The following is a 16,113-nucleotide window of genomic DNA, read 5'->3' on the forward strand; positions in this document are numbered from 1 at the left end:
GGATTACAAGTATGAGCCACCATGCCTGGCCCCATTTTTGTTTTTAAAACAAATAAAGAACCCTACCTGTACAAAACAACTTATGGTTGTTTATATATGTATAAGTTGTTTATATATGAATATTAGTATATCTATGAATATGCAGCATAAGCAGAAAAACCACCAAAAATGCATACCAAACCACAAACTTTCACTTTCTACTCTGAACATTTCTGAATTTTTGTATTATTTAACATTGTTATAAGCATGTGTTGTTTTGTGTAATTAAAAAAGGATGTAGGCTGGGCACGGTGGCTCACACCTGTAATCTCAGCACTTTGGGAGGCTGAGGCGGGCAGATCATTTGAGCTCAGGAGCTCAAGACCAGCCTGACCAATATGGAGAAACCCCATCTCTATTAAAAATGCAAAATTAGCCAGGCGTGGTAGCACATGCCGTAATCCCAGCCACTCGGGAGGCTGAGGCAGTAGAATCGCTTCAACCTGTGAGGTGGAGGTTGCAGTGAGCTGAGATCGTGCCACTGCACCCCAGCCTCGGCAACAAGAGTGAGACTCTATCTAAAAAAAAAAAAGAAAGAAAGAAAGGATGTAGGCCAGGCACAGTGGCTCACACCTGTAATCCCTACACTTTGGGAGGCCGAGGTGGGTGGATCATTTCAGCTCAGGAGTTCAAGACGAGCCTGGCCAACATGGTGAAACCCCGTCTCCACAAAAATACAAAAATTAGCCAGGCATAGTGGTGCAGGCCTGTAATCCTAGCTACTCAGGGAGCTGAGGCAGGATAATTGCTTGTACCTAGCAGGTGGAGGTTACAGTGAGCCGAGATCGTGCCACTGCACTCCAGCCTGGACAACAGAGCAAAAGTCCATCTCAAAAAAAAAAAAAAGAAGTAATAGTCCTAGCTACTTAAGGGGCTAAGGCAGAAGGAACACTTGAGGCCAGGGATTCAAAGCTGCTGTGCACTATGATTATGCCTATGAATCACCACTGTACTCTAGCCTGGGGAACACAGCAAGGCCCTATCTCTACAAAAAATAAAACAAAATCAGCTGGACACTGTAGTGTATGCCTGTAGTCCTAGCTACTTGGGAGACAGAGGCAGGAGAATTGCTTGAGCCTAGGAGTTCAAAGCTGCAGTGAGCTATAATTGTGCCACTGTACTCCAGCCTGGGCAGTATAGCAAGACCTTCTCTCTAAAAAAAAAGAAAAAAAAATTAAAAAGATGGGGACATGCGAGGTGGTTCACACCTGTAATCCCAGCACTTTGGGAGGCTGAGGCAGGCAGATCACAAGGTCAGGAGTTCAACACCAGCCTAGCCAACATAGTGAAACCCTGTCTCTACTAAAAATACAAAAATTAGCCAGGCGTGGTGGCGCGTACTTGTAGTCCCAGCTACTTGGGAGGCTGAGGCAGGAGAACTGCTTGAACCCAGGAGGCAGAAGTTGCAGTGAGCTGAGATCACACCACTGCCCTCCAGCTTGGGCGACAGAGCAAGACTTTGTCCCAAAAAAAAAAAGGGGGGGGGGTGAAAAGTATTTTAAAGCTCAAAGAAAAGCAGCAATCAGCTCTAAGGAAGAAAAATGGAAAGTCAGCCATAGTGGACCTGTGCCAAAACACACTGGGGTAGGTTTTATGCTCCTTACCACCGCCCCCCCGCAAATGTAGCAAAGGGATCTGCAAAACTTGAAGACAGATTATCCAAGGGAAAAGAAAGAAGTAAGCAGGATGAACTCACACTACTCAACTCCATATTCAAGTTGCAAAGGGCTACAACATCCTGGTGTAGAAAGACAAATAGTAATTTCTTCTCCCAAATGAACCACTAAGAGAGAAAAACACTTAAATCTGATCAATAAACTAAGCTGTGGCTTTTTTGCTTGCTGTTTCTGTGTTTGATGAAACTGCCAGGTGGGATTTTAAATGAAGAACATAAATTAGGAAATGGCAAACCAAAAAGCAACATGTAGAATTTTGAAAAACAGGAATATTACTTCTACATGAATGCATGCCTTTGATCTCAAAGAATGTGTAATAAAAGCGTTACAACATAACATTTGCCTTGCTAGATATTTAAAAATCAAAACAGACATGTTTTTGTAACTCTCCACTCTAGAACCCACCCTTCCAAGCCACAAATATTCTTGTAACATCTTATATTTATTTTTACCTCTTCCAAAGATGTTTAAGTTAAATTATTTAAAACACCTGAGATCTTGAATCAAAACTTAGCTTTGGACCCTGAGATCTTGAATCAAAACTTAGCTTTGGACCGTGAGGACGACAACACCAGGAGCAGAAGATAAACAGCTCCTCTGATTTCCCACAGAAGAAAGTGTGGAAAGGAGAAAACCAAAAGTAAATAAATCAAGCTATGGGAATGTAACTGAGTAAGCAAGCATATCCCAAAAACTCACGACCATGCAAGATGGGAAATCTACAAGTCTGAGAGGATGACCTACTTAATCCCCAGATCAGGAAAGGGCAGAATTGTATCAACAAGCCTTAACATTCAATAGGACGGGATTTGTTTCCCCTTTCCTGACCTCCCAGGTTGCAATGTTCTGGATTTATTTGTGTTTCTTTGTTTGTGGTTTCCACATAGCATGCAGTTTTCAGTCCAGACTTTGCTCCACCTAGTGGAACTGAAAAGGACGGTTCAAAAGGGAGGTACCCACAGACCAGAACTCAGCCTTTCTACTGTATGCCACCAAGGAGACAGGTCACCAAGACCCTCAAGACCCTCTGTCGCCGTAGTGTGTGCCTGTAGTCCTAGCTACTTGATGGCTGTGCAGTTACAGTGGGATCAGCGGCCCTGGTGGTGTCCATGACTGGGGTAGTAAGAGCAAGGAATCAACCCAAGCCATTCTGCCACCTGGAACCTGATGATCTCCCAGGTGTTAGTCCTAATAGTTGACAGCAGGAAAGGAAGAGGTCCTCTCAAGGGTATGGGTGGACAGGTATTCAAAAAACAGGTGAAGTTTTGAATCCAAAGTCATGCAAGATGCCCATGGCATCCACAAAGACCTGCCAGCTCAAACATCCACAGATGAGCTGCCTCCTGGGGGCCTGAAAAGAGGACTCTCCTCGAGATGGAGCCACTCTGAGGTCCAGGACACTTAGCTTCTCTTGCGGCAGACCCTGAGAACACCTAATGGTTTCCACAGGCTAAGTGTGCGTGAGAGCAAACCAACGTTCCTGAGGCTGAAAATCAGAGTAGAGCCAGGACTTGGAATGGGGAAAGGAAAAAGTTCTAAGAACATGACTCAGTTCAGATTGGTTACAGAACTATGGAAGACTCTGAGAAAATAACTGACCATCAGGCTTTCACCGGGACCAAAGCAAATCATGTTGTTAAAACAAAACCACAGGGCAGATCAAAGAGAGAGGAGAGAAAGTTCAAGATGGGGTAAATAAGGGAGGCTCACCTGCTTACTGAATCACAGACCAAAAAAAAGTGTGCTTTTTTCAACATGTTTGATGTTGGCTGACAAGACAAAGCTAACTGATCGCATACATCAACAAACCTGAAAGGAGGTGAGATTCAGCATACCAGAGCTTCAGACTGTCCCACCGAAAACCTGTCTAAGGTTACTTCATACACTTCACCATGCTATGTTGTTCTTGCAAGAAGGCTGACCCCAAGCTCTGCCATAATGAACAGGATCTGGTAGGGCCACTGCAGGTCCCACTAAGCCAGGATTTCTCCACCTCAGCACCACTGACATTCTGGGCTGAACAAGTCTCTGTCGTGGGAGGCTGTCCTGAGCACTCCAGCACGTTAAGCAGCATCCCTGGCCTCCACCCACTCGATGCCAGTGGCACTCCCAAGCTGTGACACTGACTAATGTCCTCTGGAGGACAAAATTGCCCCTAAACCTCAATTCAGACATAGAACACAATCAAGAAAGTCATTTCCAGCCGGGCGCGGTGGCTCACGCCTGTATTCCCAGCACTTTGAGAGGCCAAGGCGGGTGGATCACGAGGTCAAGAGATCGAGACCGTCCTGGTCAACATGGTGAAACCCTGTCTCTACTAAAAATACAAAAAATGAGCTGGTCATGGTGGTGCGTGCCTGTAATCCCAGCTACTCAGGAGGCTGAGGCAGCAGAATTGCCTGAACCCAGGAGGCGGAGGTTGCGGTGAGCCGAGATCGCGCCATTGCACTCCAGCCTGGGTAACAAGAGCGAAACTCCGTCTCAAAAAAAAAAAGAAAGTCATTTCCAAAATCTCCAGATCTCAATTCCTGAAGTTAGTCTAGGGACTGATACTAACTTACAAACCATAATACTCTCTGAGGACTGCCATAACAATAATGGTGATCATTATTATTATACTTAATAGTCATTGAGTATATTCCAAGAGCTTTACATATATTATATCTTTTCACCTCATGACAACCCCATACTAGTACAATTCCCATTTTGATGAGGAAGCTGAGGCACAAAGAGGTTACATAAGTTGCTCATGGACAGTATCAAGTTTGGAGCTCAGGTGGTCTAACCCCGGAGCCCATGGCATGACCACTATGTTTGACTGTACCAAACCCCCTCTATGGAAAGCTGATAGATCCTCTAATACATAGTCATTAGCTACATCCAGCTATTTAGTTTAAATTATTAAAAGTAAATATCACAACAGCCGGGTGTGGTGGCTCATGCCTAAAAAAAAAAAAAAAACTAGGCCAGGTGTGGTGGTTCACACCTATAATCCACACTGGGAAGCCAAGATGGAAGGATCACTTGAGCCTAAGGAGTTCTAGACCAACCTGGGCAACATGGTGAGACCCTCATCTCTATTCTTTAATTTTTTTTTTTTTTTTTGAGACAGAGTTCCGCTCTATCACCCAGGCTGGAGTGCAGTGGCGCAATCTCGGCTCACGGCAACCTCTGCCTTCTGCCTCCTGGGTTTCAGCAATTCTCCTGCCTCAGCCTCCCTCCCGAGTAGCTGAGATTACAGGCCCCCGCCACCATGCCTGGCTATTTGTATTTTTAGTAGAGAGGGGGTTTCACCATGTTGGCCAGACTAGTCTCAAACTCCTGACCTCAGCAATCCACCCACCTTGGCCTCCCAAAGTGCTGGGATTATAGGCGTGAGCCACCGCGCCCAGCCAAAAATTTTTTTAGAAGAGAGGAAAAAAAAGGCCAGGCACAGTGACTCATGCCTGTAATTCCAGCACTTTGAGAGGCTGAAGCGGGTGGATCACGAGGATCAGGAGATCGAGACCATCCTAGACATGGTAAAATCCCATCTCTACTAAAATACAAAAAATTAGTTGGGCGTGATGATGCGCGCCTTTAGTCCCAGCTACTCAGGAGGCTGAGGCAGTGGAATCGCTTAAACCCAGGAGACGGAGGTTGCAGCAAGCCAAGATTGCGCCACTGCACTCCAGCCTGCAGACAGAGCAAGACTCCATCTAAAAAAAAAAAAGAAAAAGAAAAAAAATATATATATATATAGGGCCAGGTGTGGTGGCATGCACCTACAATCCTAGCTCCTTGGGAGGCTGAGGTGGAAAGGTCGCTTGAGCCCAGGAGTTCAAAGCTGCAGTAAGCTATGACTACAGCACTGCATTCCAGCTACAGAAACTCAATGGGCAACAGAGGAAGATCCTGTCTCTAAAAAATAAAAATATGTAAATAAACAAGTAAATATTAAATATGGTTAAAAATTCAGTTTCTCAGTTATCCTAGCTAAATTTCAAATGCTCAGTAGCCACCTGGCTAAGTGGCTACTGAATTGAACAGCACAAAGAGAGATCATTTCCAGCATCACAGAAAGTTCTACTAGATGGTGCAGCCTTAGATGAGTGGATAAAAGGCCTCCTGATCATGGGACAACAGCCTCCCTTTTGAGCCTCCCCCACTTCCACACTCCTCTACATCCACATACAAAGCTTCTGCCACAAAGTACATGCCACCTCCAAACACACTCTCTATTTCATTCTTCCACACTGGAATCCACTTCTCCCCTTCCTGGTCCACAGATATTCTACTCATCCTCATCAACCTTTAAGGTCCTGAACAAATGCGTTTTCCTGAATGAAGCTCTTCCTAGCACCCATCTTCCTCTGACCTTAGCAGAATCAGTTGCTCCGACAGTCTGTTGTTTGTACTCTTCCATTTCAGCAAAACCTCTGGATTACAATTCACTGTGTGTGCTATGTCCTTGCCACAAGATTACCAGCTCCTGGGAAACAGAGATTCTGTACTCATTTGATGGTTCCCAGAGCCTAGCAATAATAGCCTGCTGCAAATAGTAGAAATGTCAGTCAATGTTCATTCTTTGAAGCCTACTGAATTCCACTGAAAGAGTTTACAGAAACTCAAGGTGTTGATTTTACACTTCAGTATATCAAATGCACTAAGAAGGTGAGGTAAAGCGGATTAGAATCTGGAAGTCTCACATCCCACTACTGTACAAATAGGAACAATGGTGATGGCTCTGAAATACATTTTTAAGAAAGGAGAATGGAGTAGAGCTTCCAGACTGAAAACTGGGCAATAGAGGTGAGTAAAGGTGAGGTGAGGCCAAAGGGTAGACCACTGAGAGGTAGGTGGGAAAAAAACAGCAGGAACTGAGCCCCTCCCATCCAACTCAAAGCTTTAAGCTTGGCAAAGGAAAGGGAAGGACTGCATCTCTAGAAATTTGTGCCTAAACCATTGTCTGAGTCACTCTATGGAAAAAGACATTTCTACTAAAACTTTATTTTAAATAACATAGTCAAATTAGACTGTTTAGGCTGGATGCAGTGGCTCACGCCTGTAATACCAACACTCTGGGAGGCTCAGATGGGCAGATCGCTTGAGCCCAGGAGTTCGAGACCAGACTGGGCAACATGGAGAAACCCCATCTCTACAAAAAAATACAAAAATTAGCAGGGCACGGTTGCATGCACCTGCAGTCCCAGCTACTCAGGAGGCTGAGGTGGGAGGCTCGCTTGAGCCTGGAAGGTTGAGGCTGCAGTGAGCCGAGATCCCATCACACCACTGTGCTCCAGTCTGGACAACAGCATGAGACCCCATCTCAAAAACAAAAACAAAGATTCTGGTTAAATCTAAACAACCAAAAGCAGCTCTACGTATCCCAATCATAATCTAACTAGAGGAAACAAATGCCAAGGCTGGTGGAGCGTTAATGTTTGGAGCCTCTACTGTTTTTTCACTCTTTATAGATTTAAGGACTCATGTCTGTGAGTTGTAGTGTCCTATCTGTAGGAGAGTTAAGTCTAAGTTCCTAACCATAGAATGAACGAGCTGATGAACTTTCCAGGGCCTGCCTGCATGACAAGAAACGGCTATTCCAGTGCAGAGCCGGTAACAGGGAAACTGAGTTGCCTAACATCATTTGCTTCTGATAGTAAATGTGTAGGTTAAAAAAAAGATTTTATTAAGTAGATCAATTTCGTGGGAGAAATGCAATAAGGTGCCAATACCATTTTCAGTACAGAATGAGTACAGTAAGTCCTCCTGAATTCCAAGTTAGCTGGACTTCGCTGTTGAATTAAGGAGAGTACTTGCAGTATGTCCTGTGCCAAAATGGCCTTGGGATTTGTTTTTTCCCTTACTGATTTGTACAAGCAACCCCTTCCCCCTCCCCAAAAAAACCCCCAGAAAACTGCAAACTACATTGACTAAATTGTGGTGGATTCAGAGTTAATAATTATATAGTGCCTTGAATTTCAAAGGTTAAAATTCAAAATGGAAATCTCACTATAGATATCCAGTATTCTGGAACAGAAAGAGACAAGGGTATAAGGTGGGGGATGGGAGTGTATGGGGAGTGTCAGGGGTGAGGGTATGTGGCGGCTGGTTAGGAAGAGGGCCACTGTTTACTACAAAAACTTTCCCTTCCCTGCAGGAATTGTAACCACGTAACAGCTGTTGGTCAATGCCAGCATCCATCCAAATGGAACAAAGTACAAAAGCCACCTGTCCCCAAAATTAAGGATTAGAAGTGCCAGAGATGTAAGAGAACAAACTGCACTAAGTGTCTAACATAAACAGTCCCCTTCCACATCTTCACAATACCTCCTGGGCTCCATGACCTGGTAGGAACCTCCACATTCTACCATCCCCCTTGCCGAAACAGTGAATCTAGTTCCTATCATTGACCAGGCCTTCTCCAAAGGCTCTGACATTCCTAAATCAACCCTCTAGCTATGTTGTTTATTGATTATTGGGAACAGCCTTTTTGAGATACAGAAACAGATATGTGCAAAGGAAAAGTAAATTCTGTATTTCCTATATCCTACATTTTGTTGTCAGTACCTAAACGTAGTCTTGCTCTGTTACCAGGCTGGAGTGCAATGGCACATCTCAGCTCACTGAAACCTCTGCCTCCCGGGTTTAAGCGATTCTCCTGCCTCAGCCTCCCAAGTAGCTGGGACTACAGGCTCGTACCACCATGCCCGGCTAATTTTTTGTATTTTCAGTAGAGACGGGGTTTCACCGTGTCAGCCAGGATGGTCTCGATCTCCTGACCTCGTGATTCGCCTGCCTTGGCCTCCCAAAGTGCTGGGATTACAGGCATGAACCACCACGCCCAGCCTTTTTTTTTTGAGATGGAGTCTCGCAGTGTCTCCCGGGCTGGAGTGCAATGGCGCGATCTCAGCTCACTGCAACCTCCGCCTCCTAGGTTTAAGAGATTCTCCTACCTCAGCCTCCTGAGTAGCTGGGATTGCAGGTACCCACCACCATGCTGGGCTAATTTTGTATTTTTAATAGAGACGTGGTTTCTCCATGTTGGTCAGGCTGGTCTCAAACTCCAACCTCAGGTGATCCGCCCACCTCAGCCTCCCAAAGTGGTGGGATGCCCAGCTGGGCTATAACTTTTCTAGTAAACAGAGAAAATGTATTTCTCCTGCCAGTTTATGATTTCCACTGGAAAAACAACTATTTCCTAGAAAAGGGAATACACTGGGCTAGAAACCGAGCTCCATTCCTTTCACCTGGTATTTCTCGTATACATAAACAAATCCTGAGGAAAAATTAGACACTTCAATGCATAAATAGTGGTATATACATACAACGAAATGTTACTTGGCCATAAAAAGGAATGAAGTGCTGGTACATGCTACAGTGTGGATGAACCTTAAGAACATTGCGCTAAGTGAGAGAAACTAGGCACAAAGATCACATATTGTAGGATCCCATTTATATAAAATATCCAGGATAGATAAATCCATAGAGACTGAAAGCAGATTGGTGGTTGCCAGGGGCTGGCGGAAGAAGAGGACAGAGAGTAACTGCTTAGTAGGGATGGGGTTTTCTGTTTTGGAACTAGAGGTGGTGGTTGTACAACATTACAGGTGTACTAAATGCCACTGAATTATTCACTTTAAAATGGCTTTTGCCATGTGAATTTCAACTTATTTATTTAAAGATCAATATTTTAAATAGAGGATAATGGACAAAACAAGATGTATTTGTGAAAAGGCAGCCCTAAAACTCCTAGGGAAAAGATAAGTATTTTTCGCTGGCACTCAGTTTCTGCTCTTGTTCACAACAGAAGTTCAAGCGCTAAGTTGTATAGACTTTGCCATTAAGCTGTGTCTATGTGTGCACAGGGGAAAAATGGAAAAAGGAACAGAAAGTGAAAAAAGAATGGTAAAGCTCTGCCAAATGCAAGGAAGGAGGGGTGATTCCCCCCACTGCACCCCACCCAACTTGGCACCAGAGAACGCTCCCATTAGGGTTTCGAAATGCCAGCTGGAGCTCGAATCAGCACAAGCAAGCTTCTCTGCCTGGATAAAGAGCAAGCCACCCAGCAAGAAAAGCTGGGGTGCTCCATTTGCTGCCCATAATGGCATCAGAACTACCCTCTGGTCAAAAGCCCTGAGCTGGCTCACATCAGCATCTGTGATTTGCTTTCCCAGGCCAGCCAGTCTAACAGCAAGAGCTTGTTACACACAGCTCAACTGTGCCCCTCCTCCTAAGGGGTTCCCCTCTGTTTCATCCCACCTGCCTTCCAAGAGTCCTGCCTCCAACCAAGGGTGCCATGGCTTACAGATTTAAAAACAGGGCCACGTCTCTCCCAAGAACATAATAACTTTTTTTTTTTAAAGGCATTCCAAGATGCCCTCAGAACTTTCCCCAGTGCATCCTGAAAGAATATCCTCTCAGGATCCCTTCCCTCACAGGCCAACTCAATAGCCTGTGTACCCCTACACACAAACATACACACTGCATTGCTGCCTGGGATACCTGCTCCACAGGGGGACGTGAATAAGGCCCACATCCCCAGCTTGGCAGCGCTATCCAGCCACAGTCACCCCAGCCCACCTAACCAACCTGGCGTCTCAAAGGCCCCTCACTCGCTTGGCATCGCCTCTGCCACCTCCTTGACACCAAAACTGTCACAGGTGTCCCTCAGCTAAACACCGACGCCCCTTTAGATCCTGTCCACGCCAGGCACAGACGCCCCTCTCGGGACCCCTCAACTCTTGGCAACAACACTCCTTCAGACCCCTCCAGCCAGGCCTCGACGACCCCCAGGCCCCGGCATGGCCCAGACGCCCCCTCCCCCTTACCTGCGGGGGTTCAGCCCTGGCTGACACGGGGCTGGGCAGCGCCTGGAGGAGCAGGAGCGCCATGCCACCCAGGAGCCTTCTCCTCTCCATCCCCCTCCTGCTCCTGCTCCTCCGCCACGGCGCCGCCACCTCCCTCCTCCTCCTCCCTCTCCTCCTCTACCCTCTTCTTCCTTCTTCCCTTCTTTTCCTGTTTGACTCTCCTCTCCCGCTTCCGGCTCTGCTCCACCCCGCCCCACGCAAAACACCCTCTCAGACATGCGGGAGACTCTCCAGTTCCAGAGCGTCACTGGCCTTTGCCCTTTGTCCATTGATCAAGATAGCTGTCGATCAAATGTAAGTCCCGCCTTCTCTTGAAGACGAAGCGATTCAGCCAATAAAAAGTAAGAGGAAGCCGGGCCATCTTGAATGCTGCGAGGAGGTGTATATTACGTCCCACCCGCAGAGAGTGGCGGAACTAGCTTCGATAAGGGGGCGGGGTCATCCAGATAGTGGATGGAAAAGTCTATTTCTGATGTAGCCATCTTGAGTGTGGCGGAAGTACCAGTTTTTCAGTTTTCCACAGCAAAAAAAGAAGAGGTATTCAAGGTGTTGGAAAATAAATTATTCCTAAAAGGCAAACAGGCGCTTCTGAAGAATAAAACAATTGCAATGTAAAAATCTTTTAATGCCTTTTGTCTTGAAGCACAGCACCATTACCAGAATGCCTCTCTTCGTCTCAACTGCCCAAACAGCAGCTTAGGTCCATTTGAATTCCCTAGAAGACAGTACCTTTATCTGAGGCATAGTGCTTCCGTCACCCCAAGTTTCACAGACAAAATTCTGGTTCTGTCTCACAAACTGCTCTGAAATCCACCATCCATTTCTTCAATCCATGCTCTTTTTCATGGTTAAATACAAATGGCTTCCCTGCTGCCCTGCAAGCCAGTTCTTCACTCTCAAATTTCTGCCACACATCACAGCTGTACCACATTAAACCAAATAGTATCACATCATGGCCTCCTCTTTTAAATACTGCAACTACCTAGAGAATAGAGAGTCCAAACTTCCCAAAGTGGTCCTCGCTGTGACCTCGTCCCTGTCTACTCTTTATCTCACCTCTCACCACTACATTTTCCCACACATTCCACTCACACGGACCACTGAAGAGCTGCCCAATAACTTCATTTACACATTACAGATACAGATCCCTGCTTACAAACTCCCAGCCCCTACTCTTTGTTTCTTCTTCTGGATTCTCATAACATTTACACCTGCCTGACTGGTTTGCAGCTTTTTGTACAACATACCAGGTCTTTCTTCTGCTTCTTTTTTTTTTTTTTTTTTTTTTTTTGAGGCGGAGTTTCGCTCGTTACCCAGGCTGGAGTGCAATGGCGCGATCACGGCTCACCGCAACCTCCGCCTCCTGGGTTCAGGCAATTCTCCTGCCTCAGCCTCCCGAGTAGCTGGGATTACAGGCACGCGCCACCATGCCCAGCTAATTTTTTGTATTAGTAGAGACGGGGTTTCACCATGTTGACCAGAACGGTCTCGATCTCTTGACCTCGTGATCCACCCGTCTCGGCCTCCCAAAGTGCTGGGATTACAGGCTTGAGCCACCGCGCCCGGCCTCTTCTGCTTCTTTTAAAGCCTATAACATCCCGTACAAGGCTCAACCAGAAGCTTGATCAATGTTGGTACAATACCCAGGTGTGGTGGCTCATGCTTATAATCCTAACCCTTCGGGAGGCTGAGGCAGGTGGATCCCTTGAGCTCAGGAGTTTGAAACCAGCCTGAGCAGCATGGCAAGACCCTGTTTCTACAAAAAAAAAAAAAAAAAAAAAAAAAAAGGCCAAATTAGCTGACCGTGGTGGTGCACACTTGTAGTCCCAGCTACTTGGGAGGCTGAGGTGGGATGATCACCAGAGGTAGGGAGGTTGAGGCTGCAGTGAGCCTTGATTGTGCCACTATACTCCAGCCTGGGCAACAGAGTGAGACCCTGCCTCAAAAAAAAAAAGGGGGGGGGCTGGGCATGGTGGCTCACACACCTGTAATCCCAGCACTTTGGGAGGCCAAGGCGGGCAGATCACCAGGTCAGGAGTTCAAGACCAGCCTGACCAACATGGTGAAACCCTCTCTCTACTGAAAAAAAAAAAAAGAAATACAAAAATGCCAGGCGTGGTGGCTCACACCTGTAATCCCAGCACTTCAGGAGGCTGAAGCGGGCGGACCACTTGAGGTTGGTGAAAATAAAATAAATGGACAAAGAAAGACCCATTACAAAGAACCCAGTTGACTGTAGCAGTCAATTTCCTCTCAAAAACCTGTCAAAGTGTTTTACAGTTTTACATCCTGGCCCAGTCTAGCCCACGTCTGAGCCCAGAGGGAGTTGTTCTTGGCTTAAGTGTTGGCAAAATGGGAAACAGGTAAGAGTAAAGTCAGTTTTGCCTCAGCTTAGGAGAGTCCATAGTTCTGCCTCTATCTTGATCCTGCTTTTGCAAGTACTGCAAAAAGTAACAAGTATTTCTGCCAATCTCTTTTTTCTTTTTCTTTTCCTTTCTTTCTTTCTTTTTTTTTTTTTTTTTGAGACGGAGCCTCTCTGTTGCCTAGGCTGGAGTGCAGTGGTGTGATCTTAACTCACTACAACCTCCGCCTCCCGGGTTCAAGCAATTCTCCTGTCTCAGACTCCCAAGTAGCTGGGATTATAGGCACACACCACTACTCCCGGCTGATTTTTGTATTTTTAGTAGAGACAGGGTTTCGCCATGTTGGTCAGGCTGGTCTTGAACTCCTGACCTCGTGATCCACCCACCTTGGCCTCCCAAAGCACTGGGATTCAGGGGTGAGCCACTGCGCCCAGCCTAATTTTGTATTTTTTTAAACACAGACGGGGCCGGGCGCGGTGGCTCAAGCCTGTAATCCCAGCACTTTGGGAGGCCGAGGCGGGTGGATCACGAGGTCAGGAGATCGAGACCATCCTGGTCAACATGGTGAAACCCCGTCTCTACTAAAAATACAAAAAATTAGCTGGGCACGGTGGCGCGTGCCTGTAATCCCAGCTACTCAGGAGGCTGAGGCAGGAGAATTGCCTGAACCCAGGAGGCGGAGGTTGCGGTGATCCGAGATCGCGCCATTGCACTCCAGCCTGGGTAACAAGAGCGAAACTCCGTCTCAAAAAAAAAAAAAAAAAAAAAACACAGACGGGGTTTCTCCATGTGGGTCAGGCTGGTCTTGAACTCACAACCTCAGGTGATCTGCCTGCCTCAGCCTCCCAAAGTGCTGGGATTACAGGCATGAGTCACTGAGCCTGGCCCCAATCTCTTGTTTCTCAGAAATTTTATCCATCCTTATTCTCCTTAGGGGAGAAGTAAAAATTGAGTACTAGGCAAGGACCAAATTATTTTCATGGCACAAGGTCTCTCAATCCTGGCCTCAAAAAGTTATAAGTCTTCCATATAAAGGCTAGTTTTCATCATCAATAAGAAACCCCAGGTGGGGTACAGTGGTTTACACCTGTAATCCGAACACTTTGGGAGGCCAAGGTGGGAGGATTGCTTGAGGTCAGGAGATCAAGACCAACCTGGGAAATATTGTGAGGCCCTCTGTCTACAAAACATTTAAAAATTAGCTGGGCATGGTGGCATACACCTGTAGTCCCATCTACTCAGGAAGCTGAGGCAGGAGGATCACTTGACTCCAGGAGGCTGAGGCAGCAGTGAGTCATGATCATACTATTGTACTCCAGCCTGGCCAAGAGACTGAGACCTTCTTTCTCTCAAAAATAAGAAACCCCGGCCTGGCACGGTGGCTCATGCCTGTAATCCCAGCACTTTGGGAGGCCGAGGCAGGCAGATCACGAGGTCAAGAGATCAAGCCCATCCTGGCCAACATGGTGAAACCCCATCTCTACCAAAAAATACAAAAATTAGGGGCATGGTGGTGCACGCCTGTAGTCCCAGCTACTCGGGAGGCTGACGCAGGAGAATTGCTTGAACCCAGGAGGCGGAGATTGCAGTGAGCCGAGATTACGCCACTGCGCTCCAGCCTGGCTCCTGACAACAGAGCAAGACTCTGTCTCAAAAAAAAAATAAAATAAGAAATCCCAATTCAGTTTGGCAAACACAGGGGATTTTGCTCCAACTTCCCTTTCTCCTTTTACCTGAAAGCTCAAACTAAGCTATTGGATAGGACAAACACTAACCCCTGCGCAGTCTGGATTAGCACTTCCCACACTAAGGCCTTTTAGTAACCTTAACTGCCTCTCATGCAACATCCCACAGCAGCCAACTCAAAGAAGAGAGATGTTGCAAAATGAAACTGTGATGCAGTTTAAGTGACCACTTTTTAGAATGTCCTTGAACACTATAGCCATCACATACCTTCCAGTCTTTTCCAAAACAGCAGTTGTCTATAAAAGAACAGAAAAGGCAGGAGGCTTGAGGAGCTGAGGACGGAAGGGAAAACATAGATTCTGCAAGAACATCAGTCAGGAGTTGTTCCCAAGCTCTGCTTGCTCTGGTAATGTTTCTCTTTTCCTATTTGCTTTTGGAAGTAAAGCCAGGTCTCCTGTATTAAGGAAGCTACCTCAAAGACACAGACTTTTCTGCCCAGACATCAGCTAAAATTAAATTGCATATGCTATAATATGGATGAATCTTGAACATTATCCTAAGGAGTCAGACACAGAGGGCCACCTACTGCATTACTCCACTTATATGAAATATACAGAATAGACAAATCTCTAAAGACAGGAAGTGAATTGTGAGGGGCTGGTGGGTAGTGAGAATGTGGACGGCTAATGGGTATAGGGTCTCTTTTAGGGCTAACAAAAATGTTCTCTGAGGCCAGATGCAGTGGCTCATGACTGTAATCCCAATACTTTGGAAGGTCAAGGTGGGAGGATCGCTTGAGGCCATGAGTTCAAGACCAGCCTGGGCAACACAGTGAGACCCCCATCAAAAAATCAAATTAGCCTGTAGTCCTGGCTACCCCAGAGGTTGAGGAGGAGAATCACTTGAGATCTGGAAGTTGAGGCTGCAGTGAGCAGTGATTGCACCACTGCACTCCAACCTGGGTAAGAGTGAGATCCTGTCTCCAAATAATAATTCTGGAATTAGATAGTGGTGATGGTTGTACAACTTTGTAACCACATTAAAAGCCACTGAATTATATACTTGAAAAGGACTAAGTTTATGGCATGTGAGTTATATTTTAACTTTTTTAAATGGGAGGAAAAGCCAAATTGCAGCCAATTCCTTGGTCTTGGGGAGGAGGCCCTTTCCCCCTAGAGCAGTGCTCCTCCAAGTATGGTGCTGAGACCAACAGAATCAGCGTCACCAGGTAATGACTAGAAATGCGTGTTCTCAGGCCCCAGTCTAGACCGGCAGAATTAGGAATCTGGTGATGAACCTGCAATCTGTCCTTTAACAAGACTGCAAACTGATTCTGATGCATGTTTTTTTGGCGTTTGTTTGTTTGTTCGTTTGAGACACAGTCTCACTCTGTCACCCAGGTTGGAGTGCAGTGGCGCAATCTCAGTTTACCACAACCTCCGCCTCCCAGGTTCAAGTGATTCTCCAGTCTCAGCCCCAAGTAACTGGGATTACAGG

General features: G+C 46.3%; 1 protein-coding gene across 1 annotated transcript in view; it reads right to left on the reverse strand.

Moving 5' to 3' along the window:
- WBP1L (WW domain binding protein 1 like) overlaps positions 1-10,738 on the reverse strand; it is a 79,671-nt gene extending 68,933 nt beyond the window's left edge. Inside the window, exon 1 of the mRNA XM_064373923.1 lies at positions 10,529-10,738. Within this exon, the coding sequence (XP_064229993.1) occupies positions 10,529-10,618 (90 nt within the window). The 5' untranslated portion in view covers positions 10,619-10,738. The remainder of the gene's footprint in view (positions 1-10,528) is intronic.
- Between the last annotated feature and the right edge of the window lie 5,375 nt (positions 10,739-16,113).

Source organism: Aotus nancymaae, unplaced genomic scaffold (assembly GCF_030222135.1).
Source record: "Aotus nancymaae isolate 86718 unplaced genomic scaffold, 86718_ANA_hifiasm-v0.15.2.pri h1tg000010l, whole genome shotgun sequence".
NCBI classification, from domain to species: Eukaryota; Metazoa; Chordata; class Mammalia; order Primates; family Aotidae; genus Aotus; species Aotus nancymaae.